Genomic DNA, 21,503 nt, shown 5'->3' with positions numbered 1-21,503 from the left:
GCTGCCCATGTCCTAACTTGCACAAAATCACATTCATCCATCACACCTGTGCTTACTGAGCTACATTACTTCCTAGTTAAATAACACCTTGTTTTTAAATTTTCATCCTTGCTTTTAAATACTTCCATGGCCTGGCCTACTTCTGTGATATCCTCCAACCCCCTGAGATATCTATGTTCCTCGAATTCCTGCCTCTTAAGCATTCTTGATTTTAACCTATCCACCAATGGTGGCTATGCCTTCAGTTGCCTAGGCCCTAAACTCTGGAATTTACTCTCTAAATCTCTCCACCTCTCTACTTCATTTTCTTCCTTTAAAACAATCATTAAAACCTACCTCTTTGATCAATCTGCCCTAATATCTCTTTATGTGGCTTGGTGTCATATTTTGTTTTATAATGCCTCCCTGAAATGCCTTGGGATGTTTCATCACAGTAAAGGTGCTATATCAATACATAGTTGTTGAGTTATTGACCTAAACTGACAATTGCCACTTTATGATTTTTAGACGCTTCTTTTCACAAAAAAATAAGTGCTAGCACCTAAATGTTTAATCTTGGAGAACAAGTCTTCCTGCAAACCCAAAATTACCAAATGGTTTACAGATATATAACGTGTGCCAGGCAGGCAAATCAAGTCAAAATGCAGAACATACACTCTCTCTTTGGTGGCATAATTTAAAGGTACAGAAAATTCAAATTGGTTCCGTATTATTGTATTATTTGAACAAAATATTTCCTATCATCTAAATGTTGTGGGTGAATATTAATGCTTAGTAGACTGCATGGGGAATTGGAAGTGAGATTGGAGTGCAAGTGTGAAGTTGAGTGTGTGAAATTTCAGCTGTTACCTATCTACGGCCTCAAAAAGTACTGTCTGATGATGCAACACATTCTAGTTTGTTTTACATGGAGTATTACATTGCTCAATATAAAATGAATGTGCCATATAACAAAAATTAGCAGAACTGCTTGGTCCATGAGGTAAAATGGTAGCAGAAGAAAGGCATGTCAGCACTTTTTTTATGTTGGTAGCACTAAGCGTACTTTTGGAAGTCATCATACCCAGGGCAACAACTTTTCCTCACACTCTCATGCTCCTGTTATGTGTTAATGGGAACATAGCCGGAGATCCATTCTAAATTAATGTTTTGCTACTTTTGAATGTAAGTTCTATAGCATTACATCATTGAGCTCCCCACATCAACAGATTGGGGAGTCACTATTGAGCATAAATACTATGGCTACTACAGCAGATTGGATGTTGGGTATTCTGCAGTGAGTGGCTCCTCAACGCCTTTTCACCACCCGAAAGGTACATCAGGAATGTTGTAAAAACCTTCCACTTGCCTGGATTGCTGGAGCTACAACAGCACTCAAGATGTTCAACACAATCCAGGACAAAGGTGTGCACTTTACTGACACCCTGAATTCTACCAGTTTAAGCATCCACTCATGTGGCCAATTTTGAGGCATTTGATACAGAATTATGAGCCATTTATGCTTTGGATTCATGGCCATATGGGCCAACTATCATAGAAAATAGATGTTCACATGTCATATGGAATTTGAACCAAAATCCCAAAGTTGAAAGGATAGAGTTCCAATGCACTGCAGCACTATCTCCAAAAGTGGAGTGTGGTGTGATGGTCACAACAGACATGCTGTCTTCAAAGGAATAAAATCAATGTGGCAGTGTCTGGATGTTGCATTAAGTTAGTCTCTCTCCTTCCTTTGCTTTAGTGGTAGTGACACACTGCCACAAATGGAAAGAGCAGTAGAAACACAAAGGCAATTGTATTGTGTCCATAAGACAAATGTCATAAAACTTTGTCTGCTTTTGTATAAGTTGTCTATGACTCACCCATTAGTGAAGCACTCATAATGCATAAACAATGAATGTTATCTTAGAGGCTGTGGTGCATCAGTATATTTTACTGAGGAGCCACTGCACTTAAGAATCAAACACATTACCTTTAATCAGTCCTTTCTCTTGTAAGGTTTTCAATGAAGGTCGCCTTGATATAAATTTTTTTAGTCTGCTCTTAACTCTTTTCTTCTCAGAGGTGTCTGATGAGCTGTGGTTCAGTCGTAGTACTGGGGATAAAAGAGTAAAACAGATGTCATATAACTGAAGCAATTCCTTGTAGAGGTAGCCTACAGACATTAATACTTGGAAAAGTAAAATAGTATTTACAAACTTTATCAGGAATTTCTGACTTGTCATATAAAATAACTCTAATTTCCAAAGATTAGTTTCTGCTGATGAAAAGTACCAAAATGGAGCAGACATTAAGAACAGCTTAAGATCCTTAAGATCCTCCTTCTGAAATGAGCTAGACTGAAGTTTCTTTCCCTCGTCAAATTTTCTTCCTTTTCCTGGAAGCATTGACTCCTCCTGGGCTCCAGCTTAATTTACAATGGCAACTCGACAGAAATGCACATATAAAGCTAAAAGCAAAATACTGAGGATGCTGGAAATCTGAAATAAAAACAAAAAATGCTGGAAAAACTCAGCAGGTCTGACAGCATCTGTGGAGGGAGAAACAGAGTTAACATTTTGAGTCCATATGACTCTTTTTCAGAGCTGCTCTTTATGTATCAGCATTGACATAGGGCACCAACAGGCAATTTGATCATGGTTAAGGTTTACACAGATGTATGGTCCAGCAGTCAGAAGTAGAAACTTTGATGATTTTGTTTCCTTCCTAAGTCAGAGATGTTCTGACCAATTGAAAAGATATCTTCAATGGGAAATTCATAATGAACTCAGCCTGTGTCACCCTTTATATTACTAGACAGGTTCACGGTGTCACCAACAATTATACAACAATGTTTTGTAAAGAGAAATGTCTCATTTAAAACCAGTTTGTACTTGAAATATAAAGGCCAGTGATATTAACATAACTGGATTAGCCCATCCTTGAGCATAGAGGAATTCCATATGTTAATATTGCACAATGCAGCTTCAAGGTTACATATTTTTAAGTGGATGGTATCCTATTTTTCTTGCCCTGCACTAACTATAATTAATACCTTAGCCTCTTAAAAAAATACCAGTTGGAAAAATTCCGGTGCAGATTAGATACTGTGTTCAGAATCCAATATCTTGATAACTTGAAAGCCAAGATAAAACTTGTGATAAACAATGACTTGACCTCACCCAAATGAAAACCACAATATGTTATTGCAACAGGAAGGGTACCTGCGATTGGTGTGGTAGATATGAAGAATTGACATTTAGCGGCATAAAATAGCTATCACACTGCACAGATAACAGAAACAGGAATAGGTTATTCAACACCACCGCCCACCTCTAACTGCCCCAGCATGTTCCTCCATTCATTTAGATCTGTACCTCAACCACATTTATCTGTCTTTGCTCCACATCCCTTGCTACACTTTCCTAACAAAAAACGATTGATTTCAGTTTTGAAAGTTTCAATTAGCCCAGCATCCACAGCCCTTAAGTGAGAAAGTTCCAACTTTCCATTACTCTTTGTGTGAAGAAGTGCATTCTAGTTTCACACCTGAATGCCTGAGTCTAATTTTAAGGTTATGCCTCCTGTTTTGGATCCCCTCAGCGTAGGAAACAGTTTTTCTTTGGCTATCCTATCAAATCCCATTATCCATTTTAGCATGTCAAATAGATCACCCTCGAGCTTATACAGTCGAGGAAAATATAAGCCAAGTTCATGCAAACTGCCCTTGTGACTTAACCCGTTTAGCCTACTATCACTTTGTGAATCTGCACTGCAACTTCTCCGAGGCTAATTAATATATCCTTCCAGAGATGCAGTACACAGAACTGATACAGTACTCAAGATGGGAGTCTGACCAAGGCTCTATATAACTCAAGCAAAACTTCCTTTCCTTCATATAGTTCCCTTGGGATATAGTATAAGCTTCCAGTAGTGTTTTTAATTACTATTTGTATCTTTCTTCTAGCTTTTAGTGATTTGTGTACATGGGTACTCAATTTCTTTGCACCTCCACAGTTCCTAGTTTCTCACCATTTTGAAAATACTCCGATTTGTCTTTCTTGAAACCTAACACTTTGCCACAGTGAGCTCCATTTGCCACAGTTTTTTCCAGTAACTTAATTTACCCGTCTTTTTGTAATTTCCTGGTGCTATCTGCACTGCTTGTTATGCCTCCCAACTTTGTCTCATCTGCAAATTTTGAAATGCAACACTTTATTACTTAATTTACTCATGGTTACCTACAAATTTATTTAAATTAAGTCTGACTAATTCAGGTTTTTACCCTAAGACCACCCATAAAAAGAGTTTCAACACTCAATTTTATGTGATGCCAAAATGGCTTTTTTAGCATCTAAGTTTGACAAGAATAGCTAACATTCTCACATACTGTGCCCCTATTTAATTACAGCTATCCAGAAGATATTTTGACTGCTTCAAAACAGCATTAAAATACATGATTTCATAGCATAGCTTGGCCTCAGGATCCTTCATTCTTGTGATTAAGAGTTGCTATGAGGAATTCTGAAGAATAACAGGCAACTGGAAAAATTGATTATAAATGCATGAACCCCTAAATAAATAATACCAGTGAACTTAAATAATTTGCATTTCTTGATATAATTTATGAAACATCGCAGGTTTTCTTGGGTGGAATCACCCCAGATTTGCACTAAGTGCAGTAGCGGGTGGGTAAAATGAAACATGCCGTTTCCATGGCAGGCGGGCTCTCATTTACCCATCACATCATCACCTTGCCGCTTCATCACGCCAGGCACCACATTTAAAGTACAGCTGCACTCAGTGCTTGTAGCCCAGGATGGCAGCAAACAAAAATTGGCCCCGAAAGGAAAGAAGACTGCAGCCCTCGAGCGCCTTTGGAAGCCATGGAGGCCTTCTGTGATGTCCTCTACCGCCGTTCTGTCCGCAGGAGGGGCAGCAACATTATCACTCCGGCTTGGCAGGCGATGGCAATGGTGGTTAGTGCCAATGTTGCACAGAAGAGGTTGGCCATCCAATGCAGATAGAGGATGAATGATCTCATTTGTGCAGCCAGGGTATGGCAACCATCTCATCATTCTAAACTCAAACATTCAAGCCCATCACACATTCACTGGCATCTCACTCACTGCCAGCTCAAGGAACATCGCTACCCATTCTCACACACATACCCTCACAGGTCCATCTGGCCTCATCTCCTTTGGAGACTGCCTCCTCAGCTCTCACCATCTTGAGGCCACTTGCGCAGATCAACATGTGCCCCCACACACATCCTCCTTTCCCATTACAGCTCTCGGCCTGCAGCCTCCTCCCTTGCCTGACGCCAATTCTCCCCCTTCCCCAAGCAAGACCTTGCCCTGCAGCCATTGAAAAGCCATCCACATATGGCTGACCTGATAGGTAGAGACCTACCCATGAGCCCCCCTAAAAGCGATGTGGTGCTGTCTGTGAAGCCTGGCGCTGATGACTGCGAGTGCTGCTGACCGGAGCAAAGTAGGCAAACAAACCGCGAAGTCCCAAGCAAAGTGCAGCCCGTCAAGTCCACGCTTTACATATGCTGTTGTGAAACATGTCGGCATGTTTTCCTGCCGATGTGGGTGGACAATTCAGTGGTGGGGGGGGATGAGTCTGGTGGGTTGGCCTCATAATAATATGCTGACGTATTACAACGAGGTTCCTGACATTTGATGGCGGGGAACGCGGCCCGCTATCGGCGGGTGGAGTGGACTTTCGCAAACTAGCTTCATGATGTCGCAAAACCGATTTTTGGCCTTCTTGCCATATTGGCCGCTCACACCACTGAACACACCCGACGCCAGCGGGCAAGCAAAATTCCAGCCCTTATGTCTGAATTGAGTGCAGAAGAATTCAAAAACAATGGGAAGAACTTCCTCCCCGTCGGGCGGGCCGGTCGGGAGCAAGCGCGGGCGTATACGGTGCCGATCACCGCCTGCGATCGGCTGCACAACGCCATTTTACATGGGCGGGTCAATTAAGGCCCACCCAGTGTGACGCATACCCAGAAGCGTTTAACACTATCTGTGCGGGCAGGGGGAGGAGGGAGAGTTGGGGCTTGCGTTCTTTCACGCATGCGCGTGATAGAGCGCAGAAATCTCCCTGAGGCGTGGAGCTAACTTTCGGAGATTAATTTCATTATGAAAAATAGAAAAAAAGAATTAAAAAAATTATTCAGACATGCCCCCTCATGTGACAGTGTCACATGAGCTGGGACATGCTTATGAATTTTAATAAAAAATTTTATTTCATTAGCAAATCCTTCATGAAACCTAATCCCGCCCGTGGAGCGAAGGCTGCCTGGGCTCTTCGCCTGCCCGCCAACCTTAAGGTTGGACGGGCAGCCCTGCCAAGTGCTCTAATTAAAATAAAAATAAAAATACCTGGAAAAACTCAGCAGGTCTGGCAGCATCTGCGGAAAGGAACACAGTTAACGTTTCGAGTCCGTATGACTCTTGAACAGAGTTTTTCCACGCATTTTTATTTTTATTTTTGTTTTGGATTTCCAGCATCCGCAGTTTTTTGCCTTAATTAGTTCATTAATAGCCTTAACAGGCCTTTGACAGTTCAGCGGGCCCGCAGCTGACTCCGGTGCGTGCCCACTGAACTGAAGATCGGAATGACAGTCGGTGACGTCAAGACGCATGCCCGTCCCCCGCACGCCGAACAGAAGATTCTGCCTAATGAGTCACATGCTATTAGGTTATTAGGTTCCTGTATTAATTATGGAAGCTAGTCAGTTGAAATCTATGCTTTACTGAATAATTTGAAATACTTTTCCTTTAAGAATGGGCACAATACAATTTTGAAATTTCAAATAGGTTTTTTCTTAAATTGTAGAAAAGATTAACACTTGCATGTTAATCACAGAAATTATGTGGTGACTTTTCTACTACTTGATTTTAACACCTGATTTTACCTCTCGTTCAGTCTCATTTTGATTCATTTGCAATCATCACACAGTTTCTTTCAGAGACGTGAGTGTTACAGTTGAGGCGTGGTTCGTAATAATAAATCTGCGATTCTGTTAAAATGTGTTTTTCCACCAATTTTTCTGACTTACTCCACAAACAAATAAAATTTCTAAAGAATGTGGACTACCAACAATTTGTGGAATGGTTGAAGTGCTGTCTGGCTGTGGAAGTACTGCCTTCAAAGGGATGACTCCCTCACAAATTAGAACCTTACTCCTTTGTTGTACTGATTTAATTCTTTTATATGATGTGGTAAATAATGGGGATGGCAGATTTTGGCTACTTACATTTCACTTTTGTGCCAAACAGAAGTCAATCAGCTGTATTATTCAGGTCTTATTTGCCACCGCGCATGGAATGGTTGCGTAAGGATTTAAACAGTGGATGCCAATATCAACGGCTTAAGATGTACCTTTGCTATATCCTGCCATTATAAATTGTATGAAGTGAAATAAAAAAGCAGTTAGAAAACATGGCTTCTGTAAACCCAACTGGGGCCCATCTACTTATACACATACTGAAATTTAAGTGACTGTTGGACATTTACAAGCAGCATTACCTTCTAACAGCATAAAACATGGCCTATTATAAATACCAAAAATTGCCTATAAGCTAGCATACTTAAAGGCACATAAATATCCTGTCAAATGGCAGTGGTCCAGGATGGCTCTTCCTCTGATTTCCTCCCTAATCTGTTCCAAATACTTCACAGGGCTATAACGGAGATCAGCATTTACTCACATTGGGGATTGAAACATAATGCGTCACATCCCTTCACTATCAACATGCTGTCATCACATGCCCCTTTACAGTTTTAATGCTAACTGGTCATTCCTTATGCTTACCTCTGTACCAAGGTGGTTTCTTAGGTGTCAGCCTCTGCTCAGTGGTAACATTCTCACCCCTGAGTCATGGATTCAAGACTCACTCACTCCAGAGGCATTAGCACATAATTCAGGCTGACACCTCAATGAAGCACTAAGGCAGTACTACATTATCGGAGGTACTCTCTGTCAGATGAGACGTTAAACTGAGAAAGATATAAGATGCCCCATTGTACAAACTAAAGAATAACCAAGGAGTTCTCCTAGTCCTGATCAGTGTTTATCCCTTAAGCAACATCACTAAAGCAGATTATCTGGTGCCATGTTTTCCTATATTACAGAAGTGAACGCATTTCTAAAGTACTTAATTGGTGGTGAAGTGTTTTTGGGCACCTTGAGGACATGAAAGACACTGTATAAATGTAAGTTCCTTCTTTATTACTTGTTTTGGGAACATACATTACTCACCAGAAGTAGATTTTGGTGTTGATACAAATTGAAATATAATTTCAATTCTAACTAAAAGAATATTCAAGTTCAAAGAAAAGATAAGAAGATAAAAGCATGTATTAACATCCTACATTACCAACACTAGACCTGAACTAACACTGGTGGCCTTCAGGCACAGGCACATTTTTTTTTTATCACTAGCCTGAAAGTCCCACTTCTTTATAAAGCAGTCCTAAATTTAGTGTTGTCAATTCTACCATAATATAATTTCAATATTGCTGAACAGAGAGACATGTTGCCAAAGTTTTTTGTCTTGCACTTATCAGAACAAACAGAAGAATGCCAAATTTTAAATGATCGCCACAATTTATACCACAGGAGAAAAGGGGTGCTGATTGGTTGGCAAGTTAATTTCTATTTTGCTAAGGCATTGTCATGGAGAATGAGACTGGGAACTGGAGGCTCCCTCTACTTCTGAGTAATTCAAAAAAGACACAAGGCATATTCATTTTCTTTGCAGAGAATGGGTCCTTGCATATGAATGTATGTCATTTCTAGCAAGTGTAATTGAGTTACGTTATGAGCTCGACTGATTACCTTAAATTGTTTGTTAGTGTAGCTATTAGCGCTCTCAGGATTGCTCAACAAGTGCTTCACAATCGCGGAATCAAGTCTAATATTAGACACTTTGTTTTGAGTTTTGCAATGGTGGGCTGGAAAATGTTGCTCATGTTGCCATTGCATTGTAGCACCATGAACCACCTTGTTTATTCTGTTGTTCAAATTTTCACTGGCCTTATCAACCATCTTGTAAATAGGGCCTAGCCATTTTCTCACCTTGCAAGCTTAACACTATCCTGATCAGATCATTATTCACTGTGAATCACGCAATCTCTTAAATGGGCCAAATTCCACCTCTCTTGGACATGAAAAGTGCCCGGTATGCCTCAAATTATCCTGGAAAGGCAAAGTATCTCAAAAATTTGAACAACAGGATAAGCAAGCCATTTCTCGCTACTATTATACAATGGCAACATGAATGGTTTTCTCCGGTAACAGGATGCTGCTGTCAATCCACACAATTGAGTAACATTGTTTATGACTTTCATTGCCACTGCAATGCTAGGTGCATAGATCATACCTCCCAATGATTGGCTGATTGAATCTAACAAGATGTTTCTCTGGCTGTTTGTAATAGGCAGAGTACAGAACATACTGAACCAGCCCATGCTCGCAAAACCCAAAATAAAACTTCTACTCTTTGATGTGATTCTGTGATTGGGCAGCATTAGCTGGACAATCCTGAGTATGCTAATGGACAAACTAACAACCAATTTAAGTCAAACATGTAAAATGGCTCATTCATGCTTGCTGGAAGTGACATATGTTCATACACATGGATCTGTTCTCAGCAAACAAAAGGAATATGTTCAAGCCTTGCATCTTTATCAAATTACCTGGAGGCAAGGGGCACCTATCGTTCCCTGTTGCTTTCCCCATGGCAATGCCTTGGCCAATCAGAGTTGACTTTCTGACCAATCAGGACCCCTTTTCTCCTGCGCTATAAATTGTGGTGATCATTTGAAATCTGGCATTCTTGCATTTGCCCTGCTTTATGAAAACTTTGGCAACATGTCTCTCTTTCCAGCAATATTCAAGTTCTATACTACCAAGTGATAATTTCAATATTTTGTTGCTCTATCTGACAAGATATCAAAATGTGTGTATTGAATTAAATGTAATAATATTTATTAATTTAATTTTAAGACATCCAACTTTGAATGAAAGCACCGAAGTAGGTTTGCACACAAATAATTCTGTTTCATTAAGAACCAATGAGAGCTGATTCAATATTTGTGTTGAAATTAGTTCATGATGTACATAGGGAAAATATATTATTATGATATAAGTAGCAGAGCAACCAATATGATGCAATAAATCACCTGGTAAAATAACAAATATTTATGATAGTTCATTTTACACAATTTCTTAAACAATTCGGAAATATTATGAGCAACATAAAGGATTTTGAAGAACTATCTATTAACCATCCCTAGTAATGGGTACAAGGTCTATTGACAGTGGATGTCAGAGTAAAGTGCTATTGATTGCTGCTCTTCATGAGTATGACAAAATCTATTAATCTGAAGAGCAGAAATAATGTCTACACTTTTCTGAAGTACAGTGTCATTGTCTCCCTTGACATGGCAAACACAATGTACTGACTAAATGTTGTAATGACTGAGCTTGAGAGGGTAAGGACACTTTGCATGCCCAACTTAAAGAAAACAAAATTCTCCACATAAGATGCATTCAGAGTGACTAATGCTGTTGTATGCCAGTTTGGGCAGAGTCCAGGGGACTTTCATAGACTGCGCAATAATTTATGACAAAGGGAATGCTAAACTTTCTACTGCAGCGTAGGGTCAATAAACCTCTTTTCCATCAATTAGCATTTCTGAAAGTAATATTTTGTCGCATTTCAGGACCAAACATTTTAAAGCCAACTGAAAAAGAGTCAATGTGTTGTTTTATTTGTACAAGCAAGAAAAATGCTTAGTGTCATATAAGCAAGATGGAGATGACTATTTTCCAAAAAGTATTGAAAAATTCAGTTACATTGATCAGTTTCTCCGAAAAAAAATTCCAACAGGAACTTAGAGGATAAATTGATTGCTAATACAAGTGGGGTGGTTAAACTCCTGGTTCATAACCCAATTTTGTCAATGTTCCTCTTGTATAGATAAAGGATGTCAGAAAGTCCATCACCACCCAATCTAAATCATTGTATTTAAAGTGGGGAGGTCAAATTTTGTAAGTTGTACCGAGTGATAATGGCTTCTGATTAAAACATCTGTATTTGCTAAATTTCCAGATGCACACTTGAAATTAACTACCAAATGTCAATCATACTACCTTTCTGTATACCAGACTGAAAGGAGATTAATCAAACTGAAAGCAACATTATCTCTGTTTATTTGTGTAATCTGTCCAGACTAATCCACGATTATACCAAATGTCACTGAACAACAGGATATCCCTTGAATATCTGTCTCTTTTCAGAGCACGTTCTTTGTAACCAATCAAAAAAACTCAGCTGTGGTGAAACACTGCAAATATTGCAATGGCTGAAGCTCAAATTGGATGTGTACCAAAAGAGCAATATTTGTCATCGATGCCAATTTTTCATTTGTTTATTAACACCGTAGTTAGCTAGAAAGTTTATTATTTTGAGTGTAAGACATGGTTAAAACTTCTTAGTTTGCTTATGTTTTCATATGTCCTTTCTGCTTCTATTGGCACAATTTAATGATGCAGTTATGAATTAAAGACACAAAGTCATTTAAGCAATTGTTTTGGATGTATATACCACTTGCAGCACAGCAATGGCCGGTGTTTTGCAAATCAGCATATCAAATTCATAAGAATCTACAATGATGAAAAGCACCTTTGTTATATGTTCTATTACTTACCCCAACAACGAACAACTAAAGAATGGTAGGAACTTCCAGTCATATTGCACCGTTCACAACCTTAGGGTATCCCAAATCCTTTACAGCCAAAGTACTTTTTCAAGTGTAGTGACTATGGTAATGAGCAAAATGTGGAAAATAATTTGTGCACAGCATGGTACCACAAACCGCAATGAGATAAATGGCCAGAAAATCTGCTTCAGTGATGCTGTTTGAGGATAGATGTTAGGGCACAAGGGAGACCACCACTGCTCTTCTTCTGAAAATGTTGTGGTGTATTTTATGCCCACCTTTGCAGACAAGGGCCTTGGTTTAAAGTCTTATTTGAAAGACAGAACCTCCGACAGTGCAGAATTCCTTCAGTACTGCGCTGAAATGTCCAACTGGATTTTGTGCTCAAGTTTCTAGATTGGGGTTTAAACCCACAACCTTCTAACGTTAAGGCGAGTTTGCTATTACTGAAGCACAAATGACTCAGTCCACAGATTGGGAAACTGGTGGGTTTGGGCGCAACACTGGTTTTATATCCCGCCCTGATTTTACACTGTAACAATGTCAATAGAGAGTAATATTAGAGAGGGTATAAAACTGACATTCCACCCAAGCCTGAGTTTCCTGTCCCGTGAACTAGGTTAAAATTACCCCAATTTATTAATGTCAAATAAATTTTAAAAATTGAAGTTTTGCCTATGTAGGATAAAGAACACTTTTAGAAGTTACATTGCCAAATGTTTGTACCATCGCACTGTTCCCCAATTAACTGTGGCCTTGTGATTTTCTAAAGACTAAGGGCTGAAGTTTTGGTCAAGGCTGAAGTTTCACTGCCAGGGCTGAAAGGGAGAGCTGACTTCGCTCCTGCAGGCGGCTGGATCCAGGGGTGGCATTTTGTCGGCAGTGGCCAATTGACAGGTTGCCACCATCTAATTAAGGATGACGGCCTACCCTGAAGAGCTGCCAGCCCACAGCTAGTCAAGTACTGAGAGAAGCTTATGAAGACATTGTCAACTCCTCTTGGCTGAGAAATAATGCTAAAACGGGGACAAAAAAATTACTGAAGTGGGGTATTCATAATAAAATTTAATGAACAGCAGTTTTGACTGCAGCACTGGGATTTGTTTAATTGTGGCTTCCATACTAATCAGATATTGATACCAGTGGTAACATTTGTAACTCCCACTCTTTCTAACATTTAACCAAAGGTTTTACTATGGAACTAAGGAGGTGACTGATAAGTAATATTTTAGTATTTGTATCTGCTTCATTATAATATTTATAATAACTTTAGTGTACATTACTTTTTCATAAATTTTTATGAATACAGTCTGTGAACTTTATAATCTCATTGTCCATAATAGAAACTGACTGCTTGACTTCACTTGCTCATACATAACCATTACTTAACTGCAGAAAAATAGACACAAATCTGGCATGGGGACAGCAAAGTGTCAGTTTCACACTGTAGGCAAAAAGTAGACAATATTGTTATACATATGTGTGCTGTGAAGACCTTTGACCAGGAAGCAGTACAGTAAGGAAAGTCTGTAATTTCTTTAAAATGTTTAGGGAAACTGTAATTATTTAAAAATGTTTGAAAAGGGACTTTTAAGAGTTTGTATCAATTTAAAGGGATCAATTGTAATTTTCTTGAATAATAAGAAATACGGGTCCATGTGACCTAATGGCCCTCGATTTGGAAGCAACACCAACAGGAAGGAAGGCAAGAAAGAAGCCATATGGCTGGCAGACACAAAGGAGAGCTGCAGACACAAAGGAGATCTACAATGAGAGGAGCTGGAGGGCGAAGGTGATTAGCACACAGATGCAGAAAGAAAGAGAAAAGGATCAGAGTCAGAAATAGGAACCCCACCAGTCTCAGGAAGAGGTTGGTTTTTCTGTTTGGTAGAAAAGGAGTCAGGAGCTCTTGAAGGCAATGTGCAAGCTGGCTAAAAAGGCCTAAAACTGAGAGAACTGTTTGGATAGCTCAAAAACGCTAAAGAGCTGGGTGTTTTTCCAGAAGTGGCCAAACCATGAACCAGGGTGTTATTGGTTGGTTGGTTGAAAAGGAACTCTGGAAAGCTACAGCATCAGGACTATCATGACCCGAGGGAGAAAGTTTTCATAGAACTGTGCCTTATTGATGATAATCATAGCCGTGAATCTCAAAGGTGAAAACTGTTGTTGGCTAGGACTTCTGACCTATCCCTCATGAATAAAGAACAGCATATCCTTGAACTGTGCTGCCATGTAGTTTCACATATGAGCAGGAAGTAATGCACGTGCTTGTGGTTGCATAAGATGTACCTTTGTTGCATCGACTATTTAAAGTGAAATTTACCTTTTTATTTGATGTATCATTTGCCTGTTCATTCATGTGTAATTTGCATTGATTCTGCTTCGTATTAAAGTAAAGGCTACAGAAAGTGGGATCTTGTTGGTAATTTCATCATTTGGGGGTCATTCAGTAAATTTAGTTATTTTGATTTATGGTTTCCCCACAGTATCGGGGGATTGTAACAGTGCATTAAGCAGAACTGAAGTTATATCTTGTTCACTTGGGACCATATGTTCTAAAATACTTGTCTAGTAAAAATAATAATTGCTAAATTTTTATACTATTGCCCTCACATCATTGTTGAATAATTTTGCAATGGTGCCCTGGAGGAGTCTAAAAACTGATAATACTCTCTGTAGAGTATTTGTCAGTGCACACATGGTCTGTCATGTTCATAAACAAAGTCATTGACATTGATGAGGCATGAGCCCTGAAACACATACAAGAAAAGAGGCACTGACGTTCGGTTTTCTTACAGCTGCTTTAGCCAATCTCCATGATGTTTCAGTGAGCTTATCAGTGAATAGCTAAGCGATGCATAATAGGAAGTCTCAGATTTGTTTCACATCTGGGTTGACTTAGCTTTTAGATGGGCATGGAAAAAGAATTGTTACATTTGCCTTTTCAGTTGGAGATGAGGAAAATCAGTCAATACCCTAGTCTTGATCAGAACACTTGGAGATGTCAAATATGGAGAGGATAAGAGAGAGAGAAAACAGACAAATGTAGACCAGTTATTCTGGCATCAAGTGTAAGGAAAATTCTATAATCTATTATTGGGAACACGGTAACAGAGCACTTAGAAAATAATAGCATGATTGGGGAGAGCCAACTCAGATTTATGAAAGGGCAATCGGGGTTTGACAAATCACTAAGATTTTTTTGAGATTTTATCTAGCAGGGTTGATAAAAGGGAACCAGTGGATGTAGTGTATTTGGACTTTTGAAAACATATTCAATAAGGTGTCATGCAGGAATTTATCATACAAAATTAGGGATCATTGGATTGGGGTTAATACATTAGCATGGGTCAAGAATTGGTTAATAGACAAGATACAGAAAGTAGGAATGAACAGGTCATTTTTGAGTTGGCAGGCTGTAACTAGTGGGATACATCAAGGATCAGCGCTTAGGCCTCAGCTATTTACAATCCATATCAATGCCTTACAGTAGGGTCTAAGTGTGGTGATTTCAAATTTGCTGACAATACAAAGTTAGGTGGGAAAGTAAGCTGTAAGGAGAATGTAAAGAGACAGCAAAGGGATTAGACAAGTTAAGTGAATGAGGAAGATCATGGCAGATAGTATATGAGAAGAAATGTGAAGTTATCCATTTTGATAGGAAAGTTAGAAAAGCAAACTTTTTTTAAAAGGTTGATAGACTGGGAAAAGTTGGCATTCAGAGGGCACTTGGTGTCACAGAAAGTTTGCATGCAGTTATAGCAAACTATTAGGACAACAAAGAGTATGTTACTAATGATTGGAGTATAAAAGTAAAGTAGTCATTCCTGCAATTATACAGGGCCTTGGTGAGACTGCACCTGGAGTACTGTATAGACCTTTGGTCTCCTTACCTGGAATGATATACTTGCCTTAGAGGGAGTGCAATGCACTTTCACTAGACAGATTTCTGAGATGAGGGGATTGTCTTATGAGGGGAGATTGAGTAGACTGGATCTAAATCCCTTAGAGTTCAGAAAAATGAGAGTTGATCTCATTGAAACACATGGGGCAGAATTTTATGCTAGCCCCCTGGCAGGTTCTGAGTTGGGGAGGAGGGGGGAAGCATGAAATTGCATGGACGGGATTCCCTCAGCGATCCTGCCTGCCCCGGCCTGGTCGTGATTTTATGCTGGGCGGGCAGTGCCTCTGGGATCATACCCACCCCACTTAAGGGCCTTTTCCCACCCAACCTCAATTTTTAGGCTGGCGGGCGAATGATAGATCAGGGGGGTTGGGATGGAACTTGAAATTGAACAAAGTTGGATCTTGGGCGGTAAGCGGTGGAGGGGGGTTGCCTCCATCAGAAGTCCCCTTTTGACGCCCTCTCCTTAGGGCCTCGTGACATCCGAACCTCCCTTCCTACTCTGGCCTATCCCCTGAGGCCCCGGTTGCCCCCCTCGTGGCCCAACAGGCTTTCCCTACTGCCGCCCTGCTCCTGCACTTTGACCCTGCCACTTACCTCTCCTCCGGTTCCCAGCACTTACTTCCAGGCAGCTAGCTACAGTGCCTCTTCCAGTCACTGCAGCACAGTTGCTGGAATGGCTGGAGAACTGCCAGCCAATCTGATTGGCCTCCAAGACAGGATTTCCTCCTGGTAATGGACAGAATTCCTGCCTTCCGCCAACCATCACTCTTGTGAAATGGCATCGGGGCTGTTGGAGTTGGCGGGGATGTGTTCCCCACTGACTCTTCAGATGGTGGGGGCCAACATCCTGAAAATTCTGGCCATTAAATTCTTAAAAGGGTTGACAGAGCAGATGCTGGAAGGATGTTTCCCTTTTCTGGGGAGAACTAGGGAAACAGTCTCAGAATAAGGGATTGGTCACTTAGGACTAAGATAAGGAGACATTTATTTACTCAAAGGGTTATGAATCTTTGAAATTCTCTAGCCCAGGGGACTGTCAATGATCAGATACCTATAGGTTTTTTGGATACTAATGGAACCAAGGGATGTGGGAATATTGTGGGAAGGTAGAGTAGAGATGGAAGAATGGCATCCATTAACATATTGAATGGTGGAACAGACTCAAAAGGCCAAAAGGTTCAGATGTGAAATGCCTGAGATTTAATCATTCACTGACACTATTAAGGATTACAGCTCAATAATGGTCACTGGTGTGGCATTCTGGAGGATAATTTGCATCTGCTAACTCAACGCTTTCAAGAGTAGTAAGAAGGAAATTGGCAAGAACAAAACACAATCAAAATCTTACAACGTTCTCAAAGCTGAACTGAAAGCAAGAAGTTTAGATTCTGTACGCAGTGCAACTTTGGGTCACGTGCTACTGGGGATATGAGCTGAAGCACAGTATGATTGTCCTGATGGTGCTGTCCACTCACCTGGTTAGAGAATAGACAGTGCCTAATTTTTCACTTGTCAATGAACTTTCTAATCATCAGAATACAACATTGCATCTCCAATTAATTGGAGCAAGAAATATTTTCATTGCATTGTAAAAGCTGAATGCTGCAAAGTCAACACATACAAAACGATTCAACATTTCTTAATTCAATGTTCTTCAAACATTGCTGATTTGAATGTCACTGTGATTCTTGAAGGGGTAATAAAGAGGTTGAGCATCATATACAGGCCAAGTTCAGAAGCTATATTCTTTTAATGGTATTACAAACTGAATAGATTTAAGTGTTCAAGGATCCAGTACATTTGGTTTAAACATAGAAGAAGACATTTCACAATGCAGGTATAATTGCTGCTGTATCTTATTCACACCACTTGCAATTTCATCCACTTGGTCCTCATTCCACATTATCAAACACATCCTCCATACATCCTTTGCATTTGTGAGTATTGTGGGGGCTTCTGGTTAAGCCATAGCATTTACTAAAGTTACTTTCTGACTGGCTGACAGGAAGTACAGGTCAACTGCACTGAAATGGACAATGCATAATGTTTTGCTTTTTCATTTTCCATGAGTTGGGCTTTATAGTCATTTGTATGACATGGCCATTACTTGCACGTTTGGCATTTATTGCCCATTCCTGAATGCCCTTGTGAAGGTTATGGCGGGTCTTCTTGTTGAATCTAGGTGTTCCCAACACTGCTGTTATGTAGGCATATCCAGGACATTGAGCTAAGGATGTTTAGTTTCCATGCAGTGCTTTATTTAGCAGCCCATGAACAGGGAATGGAAAGTGTCTAGCTGAAGAAAGTGAGTTTCAGTAATAAGCTATATTGGGTCCCAAGTAAGCAATCTACTGGTTAAGAATAAAGCACTCAACTGCCTCAACCAAGATACTCTTGTATGAAATTAATTAAAAACAAAATTACTATTTTAGCTTCCTATCATCACAAATCAGGAAATATTTCCCAAGGGCTTTAGTTATTAGTCCAAGAATTCCCATAATTTAGGTAGATATTTCTTTTGTTTGTTCTCAGTATGTGCAAACAGACATGGTATGGTTCCCACAATCTTGTTAGACTACTCAGCTCCTTAAATTAATTCCAGAATAAAAAAAGTACTTTCAACTTCTAAGCCTTTCTAAATGTTCAAGCCAATAAGGAATAAATCCTTTTCAAACATTTTGGATGTAAGGAAAAAAGCAAAACAAAAGGCTATCTTTCCCAGAAACACTGAATTAATGTGGTAGCTAAAAATGCACAATTAATTATAGTTTGCCCAAACATGCTCATGGTTCTTGAAGCTATGAGCTTTCCAGCATCTTATGTACCAAATATGGTAAGTTTCTCAAAACGCTTGTGTTGTTTGTTTTATGTAGTTTTTTTTTGGCATCCAGTGATTCAACATTACAGATATGAAAATGTCTGAAGACAGATTGGTATGGACCTGTTTTTCACACTTAAAAGACTATGGGCCCCATTTCATCTTTCTCTTCAAAGTAGATTTTATTACATGCAATAAGAAGATTCCTACTATAGAACCTGGGTATAAAAAGAAACATTGCAAATCATTGAGATGCATCTCAATAATAATGTCTTCCTTGGTCAGTAAAATCCAGATGTCATGGCAAATGATGAAACAACCAATACCCTGTGTAGTGGGTAAAGTGTTGGCCAATATTTAGCACAAGACTAAAGTGAACAAGAACGGTTCCTGCTGCTTACATTTTAACACTGGATCCAATTGGTAGTAGCTTTTAGTGGAGCATTGGCCAATCAGGAAAAAAATACAAACTAATACTGAAGGAGAGAGCAGTGTCAGAGTTAACTGGAGACTGCCAGTATTAGAGTTTGTGAAAACAAAAGCAGGAAAGACAGCAGGGGAGCCAAAACGATAAATGGAGCTGTAGCAATGGGAGCAGGACAATGTATGACAAAGACAACCCAGGAGACTGTAAAGAGAGAAATACTAAGCTAAATGAAGGAACCGGGGGGAAAGGGAGAACCTAAGAGGTTGAGAAACAGAATTGTGACACAAACACAACTGGGAAAAGTACCTGCAAGACCCTTGGATTTTCTGGATTTTAGGGATGGAATTCCAGACCATGGGGTCCAAACAGCAGAAGGCACAGTCTCCAGTGATAGGGCAAAAGAAAGGGAGGATGCACAAACGGCCTATCTGGCTGGTCACGTGGAAATCAAAGATCCGATGACTTACTATTAATTCCTCAACCCAAGCTATCAAAATCATGTTTACTACTTATTTATCTCATTTGCAGGCATTTGGTTGCATACAAGTTAGTTGCCACAACATTGCTACACTTCAACAGTGTTTCATTGCCTGTGATACGTTTTGAAATTTTCTGAGGAAATGAAAGGTGCTCCATAAATACAAACATTTCTTTCTTCTAAAAATGGAGTTTAACAGATTTTAAAACTGGTTTAAATCACACCAGAATGAAAGTTTAATTGTGTAATTGTGAATTTCCAAGTAGCTTTTTGATGGGAAAGCTCATCGCAGAGTAATCTGAAAGTGAATACTTTCACACAATCTTCGGCTTGTGGCTTTGATCCATTAGCATTCGGGAGGTGTGATGTGCGGGGATTCCACAATGGGATTTCCCTCTCTGACCTTACTCTAATTTAGAATACGCTAATAGTTCAATATAAGCTTGTGGTAACCTCGCAACAGGAAGCAGGAAACCCCCTCACTGACCCTCACACCACTTAAGAATGCTGCTGGGAAATGCAGTACGAAAATGTCAGAAGCAAGCCTTACTTCTGACTCACAGTTACCACGCGCATTTACTGAACGATGAGTTCCATCATTTCAGAGTAAATACGTCAGTCACCACATCAAGCCGAAGGCAAATAGGTGAGAATTCTAATTATACCATCCATAGAAGGAGAGCATCTATGTGACACATATTTGTTCTTACATATTGTGTAAGGAAACAAATTAATCACTTTCATTTTCAAACTATTTTGAATTCATTTCACCTGTTCTGTCTTTTTTCTTCTTCTTCCTGTCCTGAAGATGCCAACTGGTACTGGGCAATACAATAGTTGCAATGATACCCTCTGAAACTTTATCTTAGAGACCATCTTCATATCTGAGCCTAGGACTAGTAACCTATTTGACCATAGGGATTTCACAGCTCTTGCTTTCCTACCCTCACAATGAGCAATGAAAAGCCACTAGACAATGATCAGGCATAGGAACTTTTGTTCATTTTTTACCTCAGTGGTCCCATTACACAGCCGGCTGCAATGGCGGGTTTTCACGCTGTATCATCACAAACCCGCCGCATTAGTTATGCTTTCCCGGGAAACACGCCGTTTCCATGGTGGGCGGGCTCTCATTCATCTGCCACGCCAAATCCTCGCCGCTTCATCATGCCAGGCGCCATATTTAAAGTCCAGCCGCACACACACACCTCTCAGTGCTTCCAGCCCATGACTACTGCAGTGAAGATGTCCACGAAAGGCAAAATACTGCAGCTCCCCAGGTTTAATGACGTGTCACTGGAATGCCTTTTGGATGCCGTGGAGGCCTGCTGCAGTGTCCTCTACATCTCTTTGGCCACAGGGGCAGGCAGCAGCATCACCAATCCAGCATGGCAGGTGGTGGCAGTGGTGGTCAGCGACAATGCCCTGCAAAAGAGGACAGCCACCCAGTGCCACTACAGGGTAATTCACTCTCCTCATCACTCTCAACTCGCACACTCATAAACCCATCACACATCCACAGAGATCTCACACCTCAAGGGACAATGCCACTAACTCTCACACACACCCTCACATCTCCATCAGGCTCATAGTCTCTTGAGTTCGCGGTCTCATCCTGCCCATGGCTCCACTCACCACACAAACATTCCACGCAGTGACATGTGTCCTGCTCACACTTTCTCCATCTGTTTTCATGCAGGAGAAGCCCGCTCACATCATCAGGGAGAGGTTCCAGACCGGGGGGGTGGAGTGGCCCACATTAGGCCCCTCACTCACTTTGAGGAGCGTGCCATCACGCTGACAGGTGAGGCTGTGGACCCTGCCTGCGGCGACGGTGAGGTCGATGGCAAACATCCACCTGAGGATCCTGCACATATCATCCTTTCCTCAACACAACTGTGAGTGCTCTCTCTCCTGCTTTTGACTCTGCTGCCATGCACCATTTATCTCTAACACAAACACAAACACAAACACAAAAAAAAAATGCTGGAAAAACTCAGCAGGTCTGACAGCATTTGAGTTTGTCCAGCTTTTTTTTGTTTTTATTTCAGATTTCCAGTATCCGCAGTATTTTACCTTTATCCTACTACTTATCTCTACTTTGGTTCACAGGGAGCTCTGTCAAGGGACCAACACCCTCAGCCAG

At 40.4% G+C, this 21,503-nt stretch overlaps 1 protein-coding gene across 1 annotated transcript in view; it reads right to left on the bottom strand.

Moving 5' to 3' along the window:
• arhgap15 (Rho GTPase activating protein 15) overlaps window positions 1-21,503 on the bottom strand; it is a 776,478-nt gene that overhangs the window by 304,162 nt on the left and 450,813 nt on the right. Inside the window, exon 10 of the mRNA XM_078552497.1 lies at window positions 1,973-2,095. Coding sequence (XP_078408623.1) covers window positions 1,973-2,095 — 123 coding nt within the window. The remainder of the gene's footprint in view (window positions 1-1,972; window positions 2,096-21,503) is intronic.

Source organism: Cetorhinus maximus, chromosome 11, assembly GCF_964194155.1.
Source record: "Cetorhinus maximus chromosome 11, sCetMax3.hap1.1, whole genome shotgun sequence".
Taxonomy (NCBI): Eukaryota; Metazoa; Chordata; class Chondrichthyes; order Lamniformes; family Cetorhinidae; genus Cetorhinus; species Cetorhinus maximus.
Note: the sequence above shows the minus strand (reverse complement) of the source record. Positions and strands in the feature narration are given on the sequence as shown.